Here is a 15,607-nt window from a genome sequence, read left to right on the forward strand (position 1 = left end):
TAGATTTCTTCCAAGCCAGGAGAACTATTTAGCTGCACGAAAGACACATTCTGCTGTAACTACACGGATGGAAGTAAACTTGTTTTCAGAAGGTCTCTCACTCTCTGCTGTTTTACATCTCCAGCATCCTTGATCCCTGCTTGAAGAATGACGACTGCGGCTCATTAGCATAAATTATAAGGACAGGTAGCTGCTGCCTATGCAAATTAGCTCTGGGGCTTTCCTTTGAACCTGTGGGACTCATTGTCGGGCAACCAGCCACCAATCACCGTAACAGTTTACTGGCAGGTAAAAGCAATACAGTTCTTTTGTCAGTCTGCTTCAAAAGATAAAACTGCTTTTTTAAAGAAAGTATTAAAAAAATAGACGAGTAGCAGTGTGCTGTTGGTTTACCGTTATTTATTCTATGCCTAGACTTGTGTAAGTGTCAGGTTTTTGTTAAAATAAAAAAAAAGGTATGCATGTTTAGCACCAAAATGTGACACATAGATACTAATGAAATTCATAGCTACTATATCAAATTACCACTGAACTGTTAATCAGAAACTTCAAAACTTGGCTACATAGACTGTAGTTGGTCAGTTAAAACTAAGATTATTACCTTATTATACCGCATCTGAAACAATTGTGCCAAGCATTTTACATGGCTATATGGAGTCAAACAAATGCGTGGTTACATAAAAAGCAATATAAATAAAAAAGTAACACCAAAGTCTGTTCGTTGTTCAATATGCTTTATATTATTTCCGATAGCACCCTACCTAACATGGTAGTTCGCTGATGTTGCGCTCTACAGGTTTCTTGCTTTCACTGCAGTGCACCGAAGTCCAATATTTTAAACTGTCCCATGTTTAAAAACAACAAGAACCGTATGAAAATATACACCATTCGGCATATTATTTGTTATTGTGCATTGTGTCAATTTATTTATAAATAACTTTAACATACCGTACCGTAAAGGTTGTGTCACAAAAAACACGTGGCTAAAGACTATGTTGCGCACGCGCGCTAGGTTTCCGCTGTGAAAGTCCAGCATCTTAATTATAGAAACTTGACCGATACAGGGTCAGACTGGTGGGGTCTTGTATTCAAAATGTAGACTAGTGTAAGTACCAGTCCTGTGGATGCAAATATGATACCCGTATTGGAGAAATATGGCAGAATACCAAAGTATTGGCCTGCTAGAACCCCAACAACATTCTGCATGGCAAGCTTCAAGAGGTTTGAGAATCATTACTGTTGAGACAATTTTTTTTTTAATTACAGGCTTTTAAATATCCCGGTATTTCATTATTTAAAATCAGTTTGCGTAACGAGGTACTGCAAGTATGATTTTAGTTTCAAAGATACAGTATGTTTTAATCCTGCATAAACATTTTCGAGTTCCCCAACTGCTTTTTGTTTGTGTTTGTTTCTTGAAGATAGTTACTGGTAATATATCTGTCTGGTTTGATAAAAAGAAGTTCACACAATAGCTATATAGGACAGCATGCTCATCATTTATTTTCTAAAAATGAAATTGGTCATTGAAAATGCAGGTACATTTTTTAATGCATTGTGAACTTTAGTTTTATAGCTACTGTTATAACAACACCTTGCAGGGCAGTAAAAAACCGAAATAGCATTACCTGAGAAGCACCGTCAGTGTCAAAAGGGAAACACCTTCCTTTCTGGGCTCCTCCCAGCGTTCGGGAAAGGCTGTACAGTGACCGAGAATCGAGCGTCTGATGAGACAGAACCATGGAAAGAAAAGTGGCTCGCGAATTTAGACACAAGGTAGGAAACTCCTGCGACAGACTATTACTTAACTGAATCGTTGTGCTATAGTTTGTGTGTGTGTTTTTTTTTTTTTGGACGGAATAGAGTGTTCTTTTTCTAATCTACAGCCAGAGGCAAGTGATGTACTCTGGACCCTGTCGTATTAATTAACTGGTGTGGGGGAAGGGCTTTTTTACTCTGTAAACAATAATTAAGAAACGAAGCAAAATTGAGGATTTAAATATACAAATCATGTAAAAGGTAGCGCCCAGTAGCATCGTTTGTTGTTGGCACAGGTGTTTGTTTCTGCAGTTTTTCAATTAGAACTCGTTAAGTTGCTATTCTTGGTCTCAGAAATGATGTATTCTTTCCTACTGGCAGGCTACAGTAGCAAATGCTAGTAATAGGTTGTGACTTGGTAGTAGTCGTAGTAATCATTGTCGTAGATGTATTTTGCAGTATAGTGTAGCCTATACGTTTATTGGTGGGGGTTTAAGGCATTCTTCTTGAAAGGTACTTTGTGTTTTATGTCAAGAATTTATTAGCAGCAGACGCAAGTGTTTCATCCGGCTTTAACAGAGAAAAGTGGTGTATTATGTTTATGTATTTATTTATAAGTACATAAAAGGAAACATGTACAGTGCGCTCTTAGTAACTGTTAGGGTAACGAACCCTTGTTAGCAATACTAGAGTGATCTTCTGATGCACCTGCCTTTAGTTAAACGCGATTTTAGACGCCTGTCAGTCTGTGAAAACGACTTCATTAATTCTTCTATATCACAAGAAAACTTTTTTTTCTTAAACCAGCTAGGACTTCATTCTAATCAGTATTTGAAGTTTCAACTACTGTACATTGTGGGCTGCTATAATCCTTAAAATAAGGTTATTTTAAAATAATATATTTTTATGGAATTGTACACACATTTTAGATGTGTGTGTGTCTTTACATACAAAGCAGTAAAATGGTATAGAGTGCATAATTTATATGGAGTAGACTGACTATTAAAACTGGCAACCTGGTACTGTATGTACATTACTGTAGTTTGCTTAGACATGTTGTATGTGTGGTTAACACAATGTGTCTCTTCTGTTGTCCTTTCAAACTTCCATCCAATTTAGGCTTGACTTATTAAGCCTTCGACCCTATAAACTGTGACCTCATGTATTATACTGACACAAAATACTGGCAGATCATTTAAAACCAGGACCACAGATGTTCACTCAGCCAGAAACTGGCTGCTGATTTACTGTTGATCTGAATTTGAATGACGCAAATGGTAGACAACATTGCATAATGAAGAGGGCTCAGCTATAAACAATTCAGCTTCATTGCTCTTTTATTGTGTGGACTGTAGATTCCAGTACTTGAAAAACTGACTTGCTGGTCATGATGTGTTGGCATTTCTAAAGGTTTGCTGTTTTAAAAGAGTGGTGTTTAATAATTAAGTGTGAATACTAGTATAGTAGTTGTTGTTTGAGAATTCATGCTATAGTAACACAACAAAGAATAGTACTTAGAATTACACAAAAAAAAATACTATGTGAAATTTTGTTGCTGTGGCATTGTCTCCTTTTAGCTTTCTCATATAATGTTGTTTAGGTAGCAGCATGCTTATTTTTGAGTCTTTTTAATGTTCTTAATCTTGGTATAAAAAATCCAACCTTTATCACTTGGCTGTGTATGACAAAAGCTCATTTATTTGTATAGAATCTTAATTAAAATTGTGAAAGACGGATGAAAAATCTTTAGTATTTATAGATTGGGTGATTGGGAGTTATTAATTGGTCCTGTTACCATTCTCGCTGTCAAGTAACAAATGTAAGAATCTTATTTTCAATTTAGGATTAACACGCTGTTTAGATACAAACTGGAAAAAAGGCATACACTGCAAAAAACAAAAAAAGCTCCATTGGTTGGAACTGCCGTGTATGATGGAATAGAAAACATTTCTCACTTTAATTAAAATGTTTCCCAAAATGCATTGTTAAAATGTTCACTTTGTTTATTTTTACCTTCAATTGTATTTCTGCCTAATATTGTTGTAACATTGTTATCTGCATTTGTTTTAAAGCTCTTAAGTACAATATAATGGAATTATATAGTGGGCATTTTGTACCAATTCATACTACAAAGTCTAGCTGCACTAAATTAGGTGTGTAGCAGCAATTGTACAGTCTAAACAAGTGTTGTTAACATTAAATCGATTCAAACTACGTATGGAAGTGTGACTCACATCACCTTTGTTCTGGCAATAAAACAAACTAAATGGAATATAGGGAGATGCATCTGGTTTGCAATAAAGGCATTTTATGGCTTATTTATCCTAGAAATTGACCTTTGCTCAGTTCCGCATTCTGTTGCTATGTGTGACATGACTAACAGTGCAGTTTCTGATACTATAAGTGGGTTGTGTGTCTCCAGTTTTTTTTAGATGAACCCAAATCAATTAATCATATTTCTGTATGTCTGATGGTCAGTACTAAACATAAAACAATGCTCACAATTTAATGGTGGTTTGATAGTTTACTGTACCACCAACCAGTACAGTGACATCACAGTCATCAGGGTTTTCAATTAGTTTTAAGGTATGTGGCACTTACAAGGTACCAATCTCATCGTGGTGTGTAGGGCTGATGGGGGAGAGTGTGGGATGGGGGTGTTCCCCCACCCCATCTTTGAAAAAAGGGATTAAAATGGTGCATTCTGCTGCAATTGTGGATGGTTTATGCATGTGCTAGACTAGTAGTGGTCTGCTTGTAGTGTCTGATAAAGTACTCCATTAATGCAGTGAAGGAGTTTTATTTCAGCACTGCTCACAGCAAGGCAAGATCAACAATAAATAAAATTGACTTTTTAGCATCAAGACCCCTGCAATACAAGACTGGTTGAAAATGTGTGTGGCATTGGTGACCGCACCTTTAATTGTGCACAGTTTACTTCTGCAGCCTTGAGTAAACTTAATTGTGATCATATAACAAGTTGCTTATCCACGAGGACTTGTTTGGATTTTTGATGTATTGTTCTCAATGATTGAGCACAATTGACATTTGTATACTGTATTTAAACTGCTGATGCATGGAGGCACGCTTTTGCTAATAAGAATCAACCGCTTATAAGAATCAAATCATCCGGGACGGATGTGATTCTTATAAACGGAGTGCACTATACTTTAATCTGAGAGCTAAATTTAGGGAACAGCAGTATTTTTATGCATTCTGTTTTCACCTTTCTAGTCAGTTTGAGAAATAAACTTTATTTTCCCTGCAACAGCTGACACTACTCAAATTACTGTGCTTGCGTCTTTGGCTGAAGAGATATTATCAATTCCTCATCTAACTAGGGAATCTGCTGCGCGACTAAATCATCCTTAAACTCCTGACGGTAAAAAATGTTGCGGCTGCTATAGATTCTAGAAGATGCAACATATTTTTTTTTTAAGCTCAGCTCACCGCTACCACCCCTGCGCTGACTCGGGAGGGTGAAGACGAACACACGCTGTCCTCCGAAGCATGTGCTGTCAGCCGACCGCTTTTTTTCACACTGCGGACTCACCATGCAGCCACCCAAGAGCTACAGCGTCGGAGGACAACGCAGCTCTCGGGCAGCTTACAGGCAAGCCCACAGGCACCCGGCCAGACTACAGGGGTCGCTGGTGCGCAGTGAGCCGAGGACACCCTGGCCGACCTAACCCTCCCTCCCCTCAGGCGACGCTCGGCCAATTGTGTGCCGCCCCCTGTTTTTGGTCGGCTGTGGAATAGCCAGGACTTGAACTCGCGACGTCCAGACTATAGAACGCATCCTGCACTCCACGTGGAGCGCCTTTACTGGATGTGCCACTCGGGAGCCCGCAACTGTTAATTTTAAGCAATTTTTTTAGACAACAGTACTCGCACACGTTTGTAATCTTAATATATTTTTAATAAAGTAGCCGGCACAAATATAGTATTAGGCAGTGGATCGCGCCGGTCATCGGCTTATTTTAAAAACCCTGAATCATGTTACATTTTTATGTCGACCGATGCTTAGTTACACATTTCTTGTTTTAAATACTAGCTTGGCGATAGACTGTATGAGTATTACCTTTGGGCAGCTTAGTATCACCATTGTGCCTCAATATGACCAAGCAGAAAAAATGTTGCATCTTAGTTGGCCAATCCTGGCTAAACCACTTTTTACACTGGTTGGGTGCCTAGCCTTGACTGAACCAAACAGAAGCCCAGTGGAGTTCTACATGCACTGGCAGCAAGCCGAACAGTATAGTCATGTTTTAGTCTCACTTTGCTATACAGCATTGCCTATTGGGTCACCAATTAAAAATGTAATCACAGTAATCATTATTTATTAATATAATGGAAGCAACTTGAGTTAAAAAGTCCCTTATACAATAGGCCATTTCAGCCAGAGATATAACACACATATTGCGTTGACTGGTTTTAAAGTTTTTTTTTGTATGTTTGTTTTTTAATTGTCAAACTTTACACTGGTGCAAAGAAAACAGAATTTGGGCACCAGTTTGTGAAGGTGCGACTGATGAAGTGTTGTAAAGTGACACTAGTCTAACTGAAGCTCCCGTCATCAGGTACGGAAGAGGCTACTAGTACTGTGTCAGGGCTGTAAGCTGCAAAAAGAAAGCGATCTGCCCAAGCAACCATCTGTGTAGAACAATACCCGCTGGACAGCCATGTAACAGGTCTTGGGCCAGTGATCACTTTACACGAGCAATTACACTGATTCTGCATGGGAAGGATGTGCTACATTAATGAGTGGCCCAAAAGGTTTCTCAAAATATTTGTTCAGCAGTTCAGTCGTTACCAGGTAAGGCAGTGAGCTTAATTTCAGTAATGTTTTGTTTGGCTTTGTGGCTGGCTGGGAGATATTGTACTGTATTTGATATATTAAACCTTAAACCACTGTTGTTTTATCTGGCTTAAAGTATGATGCATTTTTAAAATGCAATCTCACATTTTTAAAGAAAGTGTGCTGAATACCTGCATCTTTTTATAATTCCAGGTGGAACTGTTGATTGACAATGAAGCAGAAAAGGATTACCTTTATGATGTGCTTCGTATGTATCACCAGTAAGTTTTACGACAAATGTTTTGTCCTTTACAATTTAAATGTCATAGCACCTTGTTATACTGTATAACTATTGGTCCAGAACCAGCCAGTTTTTGGTATTTTCAGTTTCATTTTAAGAGTGCATGATTTTATATACATACATTTCACTATCTATTTATAATATCTATTTCATTTTTTTTTTACCTGTTGAAGAGACCTATGTCATCTTGGTTTCTTGTTTAGATTTCAGCTTCAATGTTGGTATAAAAAAGGTATCAACTTCAACATTGTGGAAACTGGCACTCCATTGTTTCAATGTTTAGGTTATTTATTGTTGTAATAAAATCCTTATTATATAATATAAAATATCGAACTCCTTCTTTCCTTATAAAATAATGTCCTTCAGTGAAAAAAGTATGTGAATTGTTATTGGTGAAAACAAATGTTTTGTTTTTTGTTTGTTTTTTTTCTGTTGTGTACCGTATTTTGTTTACAGTGTTTAATAATACTTCCATATACCACAGCTCTTGTAATGCCTGCTGTTATAGATTATTGCCTTTGTTACCGCACACTTGCTGTACTCCATTTTACAATGAAAAGTCAGACTTCTTGTCCTCATTACATTATATAAATGACGTTTGAAGTCACCTTGTTATGCACATACATTCCTAGAAAGCAGGCTAGTTATGTGATTGCAATTTACATGGTAAAATGTGATTTAGATACATGTACATACCTACACATATTTGCAACATGGCCCAATTAAAAAAAACCTCTCTGAAACTTTAAGGCAAATACAGAGCACATTTAGATCTGCTGTTGTTTTGATTAATTATTGATAAAAATAAGTAATTCATGTCAAGCTGTTTATTTCAATAATTAAATATATTTCTTCAAAAATGAATAGAATTGAATTGTTAACTGGGTTATCTACAATGTGTGATATGTAATATGTAATAACGACTATGTAATATCTAATATAAGCATAATATCAATGGCATGTTGGTGAGAAATATACGTAAAGGAGGAATTGTGTCCGTTCCTGAAGTAAAAAGCTGCTGTGGGAGATATTGTTCCCATTGACTTGTGTAATAATAGCAGCTGAATGGAGTGAAATGTAGATGTTGCTGAAGTTTCCATGTGATCTTTGTGGTGAGGAACAGTTTTGTTTCCCAGTAGCTGCATATCCGATTCTCTTTCACTCGAGTCTGTCAGATTGAACCCTCTATTCATAAAAGCACTGCCTGTTGCTTGCGAGTCAGGAATGAAATAGCCATTGTTAATAATTTACAGCCTCTGTCGCGGTTACTAAATTCATAAACAGCTGTCAAACAATGCTTCAGCTACTTTTCATAAGGTATGGTTTACTAGCCGTTCTATCAGCAAGCATATCTAAAATGGGGACTGTGCATATTGCATCACAGTGCATTTTTCAGTCATAACCATGACATTCTTAAATTGTAAAATCTATTGAAGAAGCATCAGCAGTAATACATTTATGAGTCAATATTTATTATCTCCCCACATCATACTATCTAGAGAATCAACATTCCTTAGCATGTCCTTGAGAGTATCAGAATCTGGAAATATAAGAAGGTGTCTGTCTGTATATCTACAAGAAAATAGAGTGGATCTACATTTTCTAATACACAAGGTTTATGATCGCTGAACTGGATGTGTATGACAGGTAATATACTGAATTCCTATGCATAGACTGGCATTGTAATCCATTGAAAACAGTTCTATTTCTTAAAGTAAATTAAAGTGCAGTTATAGAGGGTATATTTGTGACACAACAATTGTGGTTCACTTTGTGTTTTCAAGGTCCATGGTTCTCCCTGTCCTGGTGGGGGACCTGAAGCTGGTGATTAATGAACCAAGTCGTTTACCTATTTTTGATGCCATTCGACCGCTCATCCCCCTCAAACACCAGGTGGAATATGATCAGCTCACCCCCAAGCGATCAAGGTAAGTCTGCATGGACAGTTTGAGGAGAATCAAACTAGGGAAGGAATGCACAAAGAACAAAGTTTGATATTTAATCCCCTTTTAGTTTTTAATTGCTTTTTTTTCTTCATATACACTGACCCGAGTCAAGGTCGTAGTTTCACTATTATTCAAAAGAGAGTTAGGATGGAGGACGCTCTGTGAATGCCGTTCAATGTCAAGGATCGCCAGCATAGAAAATAAATCAATTAATTAACTAGTTTGTAATTTAACTAAATAATTGAGTTTACTTGCATTAAAACAAGTACATTTCCGCAAAAAAGAATATGATTTATTAAAACTGTATCTTTTTTTTATTGTGATGTGACACAACAATTTAATCCATGTGGGCTCCATCTGATTTATATTAAAATTGAGCCAACAGATAAAAATGTATCTACATCACACACATTAGGAAGTCGAAAACAATGCATTTAAGCATTTAATATTGAAACTGAATTTAGCTGAAAGTTAGAATAGCAAGATTGTGTAGAACTCAAAATGATTCCTATTTCTTTTAATGTATGGGAAAGGTAAAAACAAGCAAAAAAAGCTAATTGCATTTTGAAGATATTTAATCTTTAAAACTAATATACCAACCTGCTTGAACGTGAGCTGCTTGATTGTTCCCTCTATGATTTTAGGAGGTTGAAGGAAGTGCGTCTGGACAGAACTCACCCCGAGGGGCTGGGGCTGAGTGTGCGCGGAGGACTGGAGTTTAACTGCGGCCTTTTCATTTCTCAGATAGTAAAGGATGGGCAAGCGGGCAACGTAGGCCTACAGGTGAGGAACCAAATTCTCACTTTGTGAAATGAGGTTTTTCATGGGCAAAAATTGAATGTTTTTGTACAGAATGAGAATTGGAAGTATAGTATATTGAAAAGACAACTTTAAAAGATTCCTAAACACAAAATCACCAAGTGGTTTTAGCCAAAGGTAATGCATACCTCAGATGGGTCTGGTCGCACACTCAAAAAGACTATTGTTTAAAACATGACCACTGATGTGCAGAAAAACCTTTTTACCTTCTTATTTGCTTGAAAATACTTTGATTCCAACAAAAACTCAACCACAAACTGCATTCCATGCATTATAACTAGGGCTTCTGTTTTTCTGTTTTTATTAATTGTATTTTTCAGTGCTTATTTTTTAGCTATTTTCGAGTTTTATGTAAATCGTTTTTTTCGGGGCTTTTGTTTTTGATATACTATATGAAATTAGTGTTTTCGGTTACTTTCCAAAATGCTTGAGCTTCTTTTTTCTGTCAAAATATGTATAGTAGTAACTTGACAGTACTTTGCACACTTAAGTTGTACCTTCTTTCCTTTGCCATCTTCCACAATCCCTATGGTCACAGGTACATTCTTCTGGGGTTTTTGTGTGTAGGCATTTTTTTACATTTCGCCACAATTCTGTTTTAAATCCTCCGTCTGTATTACAGCTTTAAATCCCGCGAACAAGCCTCCATTCCTGATTGTAATCTCGTTTTAAATCTCGCAAGAAATGTAGGAGTGCTGCCACTCAGTAGTTGGGACGGGTTTAAAGTATTCAGAACGAATCAATGATAGATACGAGTCAGGAAGGCGGGACATCGCCCAGCAACACTGGGAAATGTATTTATTATTATTTTTGTAGTAGGTTTTATTTTTTAAGGGGTAAAGTCAACGTGAATTGATTAACCATTTCCACAGTTTTTCCGGTGTTTTCCGGTGTTTATTGGGTTTTGTCAGTTAAAACCAAAAATCAGAAGCCCTAATGATAACAAAGATATACAGAAATGTTGTAACAAAGACTGGGTATAGTTTAAAAGGTCAAACAATATCATTTTGTAAATATATTTATTTTTAAGTTGCAGACATTAACAAATGCTAAGTAGAAGTGAATTTAGCAGCTTTATAAAGATTGGTGTATGCTTGCAACAAAAATAAGAGGCATGACTAATGTATTGATACATGGCAACAGTAACAGATAAAACAGCCCCAGGTGGCGATTGTAAGTGAATCATGATGGTTGCGTTATTGGTCTGTCTGGTATTTGGCGTCAGGGATTACCTCTTTGTGTTTCCTTCATAGTCAGGCTTCCCAGACAGCTTTCCATCCTGTTAAATCAGTAGGGTGGATAGGCAATTCATTGTTTCAGGGAATGCCATTTCCTGACAGAGTGAACGGTTTCTGAAATTTCATCCATTGGGTATTTTAGGAGTATTAGTTAACTCAATCTCTTCATGTTTTGTAATCTTCTAAAAATGCATCTAATCGTGTCTAAGAAAGAGGAGGAAAAAAAGGATTTAAATTTTGGGGAAATCTATGATCACGTGAGTTTTCAGAACCTGGGTATGTTATTGTAAAGCAGTAATCTGAGCTGGAACATATTGTATTTCTTGAATCTGCCTGATGACTGACCTAATACAAAGCAGCATTTATTATATTGACAAATGTGTACTACAGTATTCTTGGGTAATGAGATCACAATGCATAATTTAACTTGTCCAGCAGGTGGAGTAAAACACCAATTTGTGACTTTTGACCATCTCTTCATATGAATTGGTGCTGTGTGGGGAACAATATTGTTACTGGGTAGACAATCAGCATGGTATGAATGCTCAATACATAAGCAAACCTCTTCCTTCTAAGTCTGTCCTTTTAGTTATAGATTACTTTTTAATATAATAATATAATAATCTTTATTTTATATAGCGCCGTTCATAAAGAATTATAACAAAGCGCTAAAGCAAAACTTGTGACCTATACAGAATTGGATACAAACTACTAACAACATTAAAAATCAAGAAAATAAAAACAACAAAGAATCCAGTTTACATACACTTTGACGGAGGTGATTAATTTTAAAATTCTGAATGTAATAAATATCACCACCAGGGGTACTCTGGCTTGTGGCAGGAATAAAAAATATGTAGATATTTTTAAATACAAGCGTAAACAACAACAAACTTTCATCAATACAAAATCTTACTTAATTGAAAAAAATGTATCTTTAATATATATATATATATATATATATATATATATATATATATATATATATATATATATACATTTTGTGAATATAGTGCCATCTGTCTCAACAGCATAGCCAGGAGAGACCTATGGGTTGTTTGTGACTATTTACACCGAAGAGATGACATGCTGGGTAATTACAGACTGGTTGGAACTAGCTATAGTGACTCTTCAAATGTTGCTGCAATTATGCTTTGTCAGTAGTAATTCAAACATAAAAGGCTCATGTAACTAAAGCTCCCCACTGGCACTTGAGGTATGCTCAAAACCTTTTTTTGAACCACAGCAGCTGCATCTGTAGTCATAGCGATATCTATGTTGTCAATTTTAACTGTTTATCTGTGCCCCAGCTTCAATATGAACAACAGCTTTTTACAATAAGTGCCTTTCACGTCTGTATCTTTACTGTAGTAGAAGCAAAGTCTAGTTACAAGGAGCTCTTTAACCTTTGCAGCCAATTAGTGCTGTTATTGCGTTTCTGCCAATAAAAAGGCTTGTACCTTTCCAGAAACAAGACAATGGAAAGAACCTAGCCTTTGCACATCCCTTTAATCGCTGTGTCTCCTGTTTGTCTTTCTTGAAACCAGGTTAGCCATCCTTCTGGTTTCAAAACCAATAGTACTGTGAAGGATAGTTCTACATGCAGTATTAGATTTACTTAATTAATTTCTTGTTCTTTAAATGACCTCCTGTGAAGACTCACCCACTGTTTTCCCTTTGCTAATCATTTCCCTAATGTGGTTTATGAAAATCTTTTCATGGCCTTTTGGGACAAGCTCATGTGTAATCAACCCAGCAGGGAGCTATAAACTTGGTTGGATTGGAGTATTGTGTTTCAGCTGCATGGGTGAGCAAAACAATTCTGATCAAGACAAGCAAGTTCTGACACATCTGACTGTCCGACCAAGACTGATTCATTTCAACTATACTGCATTAATGAGATGTTTTTCAAGGGAACATTGCAAGCCTTCAAACAGCGGACCGAGCGTGCAGTTGGATTACACAATATAGGTCACACAAGGGCTTATGAAAAATTGATTTATGATTTTTTTTACATTTTCTCTTTTCATGATTGGGAGTGGTTATGGGTTCCGATGCTCCGATAGTGAAGAGTTACAATTGTTTACTATAGCTTCCTTTACCCTTTATTTTAGATTTTTTTTTATTTTTGTTTAATTTTAGGTTTTAAAATTGATTCTTGTTTACTACTAATTGTTGTAAGCATGTGTCGAATCGATATTTGGATTTTTGAGGAGGTAGCGTATAGAGGTCTTTATGACATAATCTATAGTCATGCAGTTCTGTACCCAAGTGTTCAGTAAATGAATTGAAGCAGTGATTAGATCAGTTGCAGTACCTCCTATAAAACATAATTGTAATCATTTGGTCTGTGTCAGCAGTGACACATGCATACTCTGGGTTGTTTAATCACTATGTGATGGGTGAAAATGAATTGGATCTCAATTTACCCTTTAGGTTGGGGATGAGATCGTTCGGATTAATGGCTACTCTATTTCGTCATGTATTCACGAGGAAGTGATAAACCTGATTCGAACGAAGAAGACTGTGTCCCTGAAAGTGAGACGTAAGTTGAGTAACACGCTTGCCTCTTTTTTTAAACTAGAAAAACCCTTACACAGTATGTTTGTAGTTTTTGTCCCTTGCTACTAGCAGCCATTTGCCACAGTTGATGGGCTTTTAGTTGATATAAAGATGCATTATGCAAGTCAACTTTTATGGAATTATTTTTAAATGTTTTGTTAATCAGATTTGTTAAATGAAATAAAATAACACTAATTACAAAAAAGTCAGCTTTACATTAATTAGATCAATCAGTTCAAAGAAATAAATGCATTTTTTGACACAGCTGCTTTAAAACAGACTATTGCCAACATTCCAGATCATTTGGGATTTATAAATGATCAATAGATTAATCATTTACATGGTCTAATTAATTCATTAAAGAAAACATCAAAAAACGTTTTTGCTGTACTTTCTTATGGTATTCTGCAGTATACATGTCTCCTAGCTTCAGCACTGTACGATTTTATACAAAAATATATTTTAAGGAGCTGTAAATAATGTAACATTTTTTATTCAAAATGTTTGATTAAATATAAATATATGTTTGTATGTATATGTTTTAGTTGTTGCAAGTTTACATGTATGTTCTTTCTTTACAGATGTTGGCATGATACCTGTCAAAAGGTAAAAGGCTTCTCTTTGTTTTCTATAAATGGGGGTGGGAGGTGTAATACATTATAAATGATAGGTTTGATGTTAATTTCAGGATTGAAAGATGCTTTCTAGGTGGTTTAACTGAAATAATTTATTTTTAAATAGCTCTCCTGGTGACCCCCTGAAATGGCAGTTTGTTGACCAGTATGTATCTGAAAGTGGGGTAAGACATTTACTATATATAAACTTTTAAAAACATCTGAAAATAAATTGCAGTCCAATTGCTGAAATTCTTGCATGTATGTCATATTCTGTAACACACACACAGTGTTATCAAAACTACATTTTTCCAGTGACACACCATTCAATTGTAATGTGTGTGCCCTCCCATAGAATTGAATTCTCTCATCAAGACATGACATTGCTAAATTAAAAAGTGAAATGATTGTCATGTTAAAGAATGGTATATTTTGTTGGATCAGGAAATGTTTGAATCATGTTGCATCTCAGAGTTTTGGTTTTCTGTGCCATTTGAACATGTTTCTTGATGTTACAGGATCGTAAAAACAGCATTGCTGGATTAGCATCAATTGGAGGGAAAGAAATCAAAGAGAAGAAGGTGTTTCTTAGTCTGGCTGGCACAAAGGGCATGGGATGCAGGTGGGTCAGTCAAGAAATCAGGATCATTTATAAATATGTCTGACGTATGTTTCACCCCTGCCCGGTACCTGCTGTAAAATCCAGGCACACTTACATTTTCTTCATTTCAATTACATTCGACATCAAGTAGAAAAATATATTCATTTATTTATTTGACATATTTCTTTTAGCATGAAACTATTCTATACTTTTTCAGGCCCGCTCCTATGCCTCCTGCCCCTGAATAGTTTTAGCTGTAAACTATAACCCCAGCCTGAACTGTACTTGCAAAATGTGGTTATTTGTGTAATGAATATTTAGGGTATGCAGGCTGCATGTTTGTCTACACCTGTCGTGAGGCTTGCTTTTTTTTTTTTTTTTTTTTTTGCATGCCCTTAACTGATTTCCGTAAATCATTTGCTATTGCAGCATTTCAAGTGGACCAAACCAGAAGCCCGGTATTTTCATCAGCAATGTGAAACCAGGGTCTCTTTCTGTAGAGGTTGGTTTACAGGTAAGTCACAAAAGTTGTACGAGTTAAAGGAAATATTTATTTTTGCTTAATGAAATGTTAAGGATGAACCCATTCTTTGAGTGATGTGCAGTAGGGATGTTGTGTTTCCTGTAGGTTGGGGATCAGATCGTTGAAGTGAATGGAATAGAATTTTCAAACTTGGATCACAAAGAGGTAAGGGAGGCCCGATTTCTGTTCTGTTTGCTCCAGGCAATGTTTAGCCTGCAATAGCAAAAAAAAGTCAAGTCAAGTATATAATAAAATAAAAACATATTTAACTTTTACGTTTATCAGTTCATTTTTATTATCGTTCTATGGAACTCTGTGAATTAAGGAAGCGTCACCTGGCTAGAAATGCAGGTATCTTACAATGTTGTAAAACACTGCATAAGTATCGTTCTCAAGGGAGTTTCTGGCCTTTGCAGCACTTTCACTTCACAACCAAATCCTTTTGAA

The 15,607-nt window shown here is 36.2% G+C and overlaps 1 protein-coding gene across 3 annotated transcripts in view; it reads left to right on the forward strand.

Moving 5' to 3' along the window:
• Positions 1–1,672: 1,672 nt before the first annotated feature.
• The window catches only part of LOC117435139 (harmonin-like), a 37,110-nt gene continuing 23,175 nt past the window's right edge, over positions 1,673–15,607 (forward strand). For all 3 annotated transcript variants that reach the window (XM_034058125.2, XM_034058127.2, XM_034058126.2), the window contains exons 1-10: positions 1,673–1,776; positions 6,770–6,837; positions 8,642–8,785; positions 9,448–9,586; positions 13,297–13,405; positions 14,004–14,028; positions 14,164–14,221; positions 14,555–14,658; positions 15,067–15,151; positions 15,266–15,325. In XM_034058125.2, coding sequence (XP_033914016.2) covers positions 1,741–1,776; positions 6,770–6,837; positions 8,642–8,785; positions 9,448–9,586; positions 13,297–13,405; positions 14,004–14,028; positions 14,164–14,221; positions 14,555–14,658; positions 15,067–15,151; positions 15,266–15,325 — 828 coding nt within the window. In that variant the 5' untranslated portion in view covers positions 1,673–1,740. The remainder of the gene's footprint in view (positions 1,777–6,769; positions 6,838–8,641; positions 8,786–9,447; positions 9,587–13,296; positions 13,406–14,003; positions 14,029–14,163; positions 14,222–14,554; positions 14,659–15,066; positions 15,152–15,265; positions 15,326–15,607) is intronic.

The sequence above is a fragment of the Acipenser ruthenus genome, chromosome 28, assembly GCF_902713425.1.
Source record: "Acipenser ruthenus chromosome 28, fAciRut3.2 maternal haplotype, whole genome shotgun sequence".
Classification (NCBI taxonomy): domain Eukaryota; kingdom Metazoa; phylum Chordata; class Actinopteri; order Acipenseriformes; family Acipenseridae; genus Acipenser; species Acipenser ruthenus.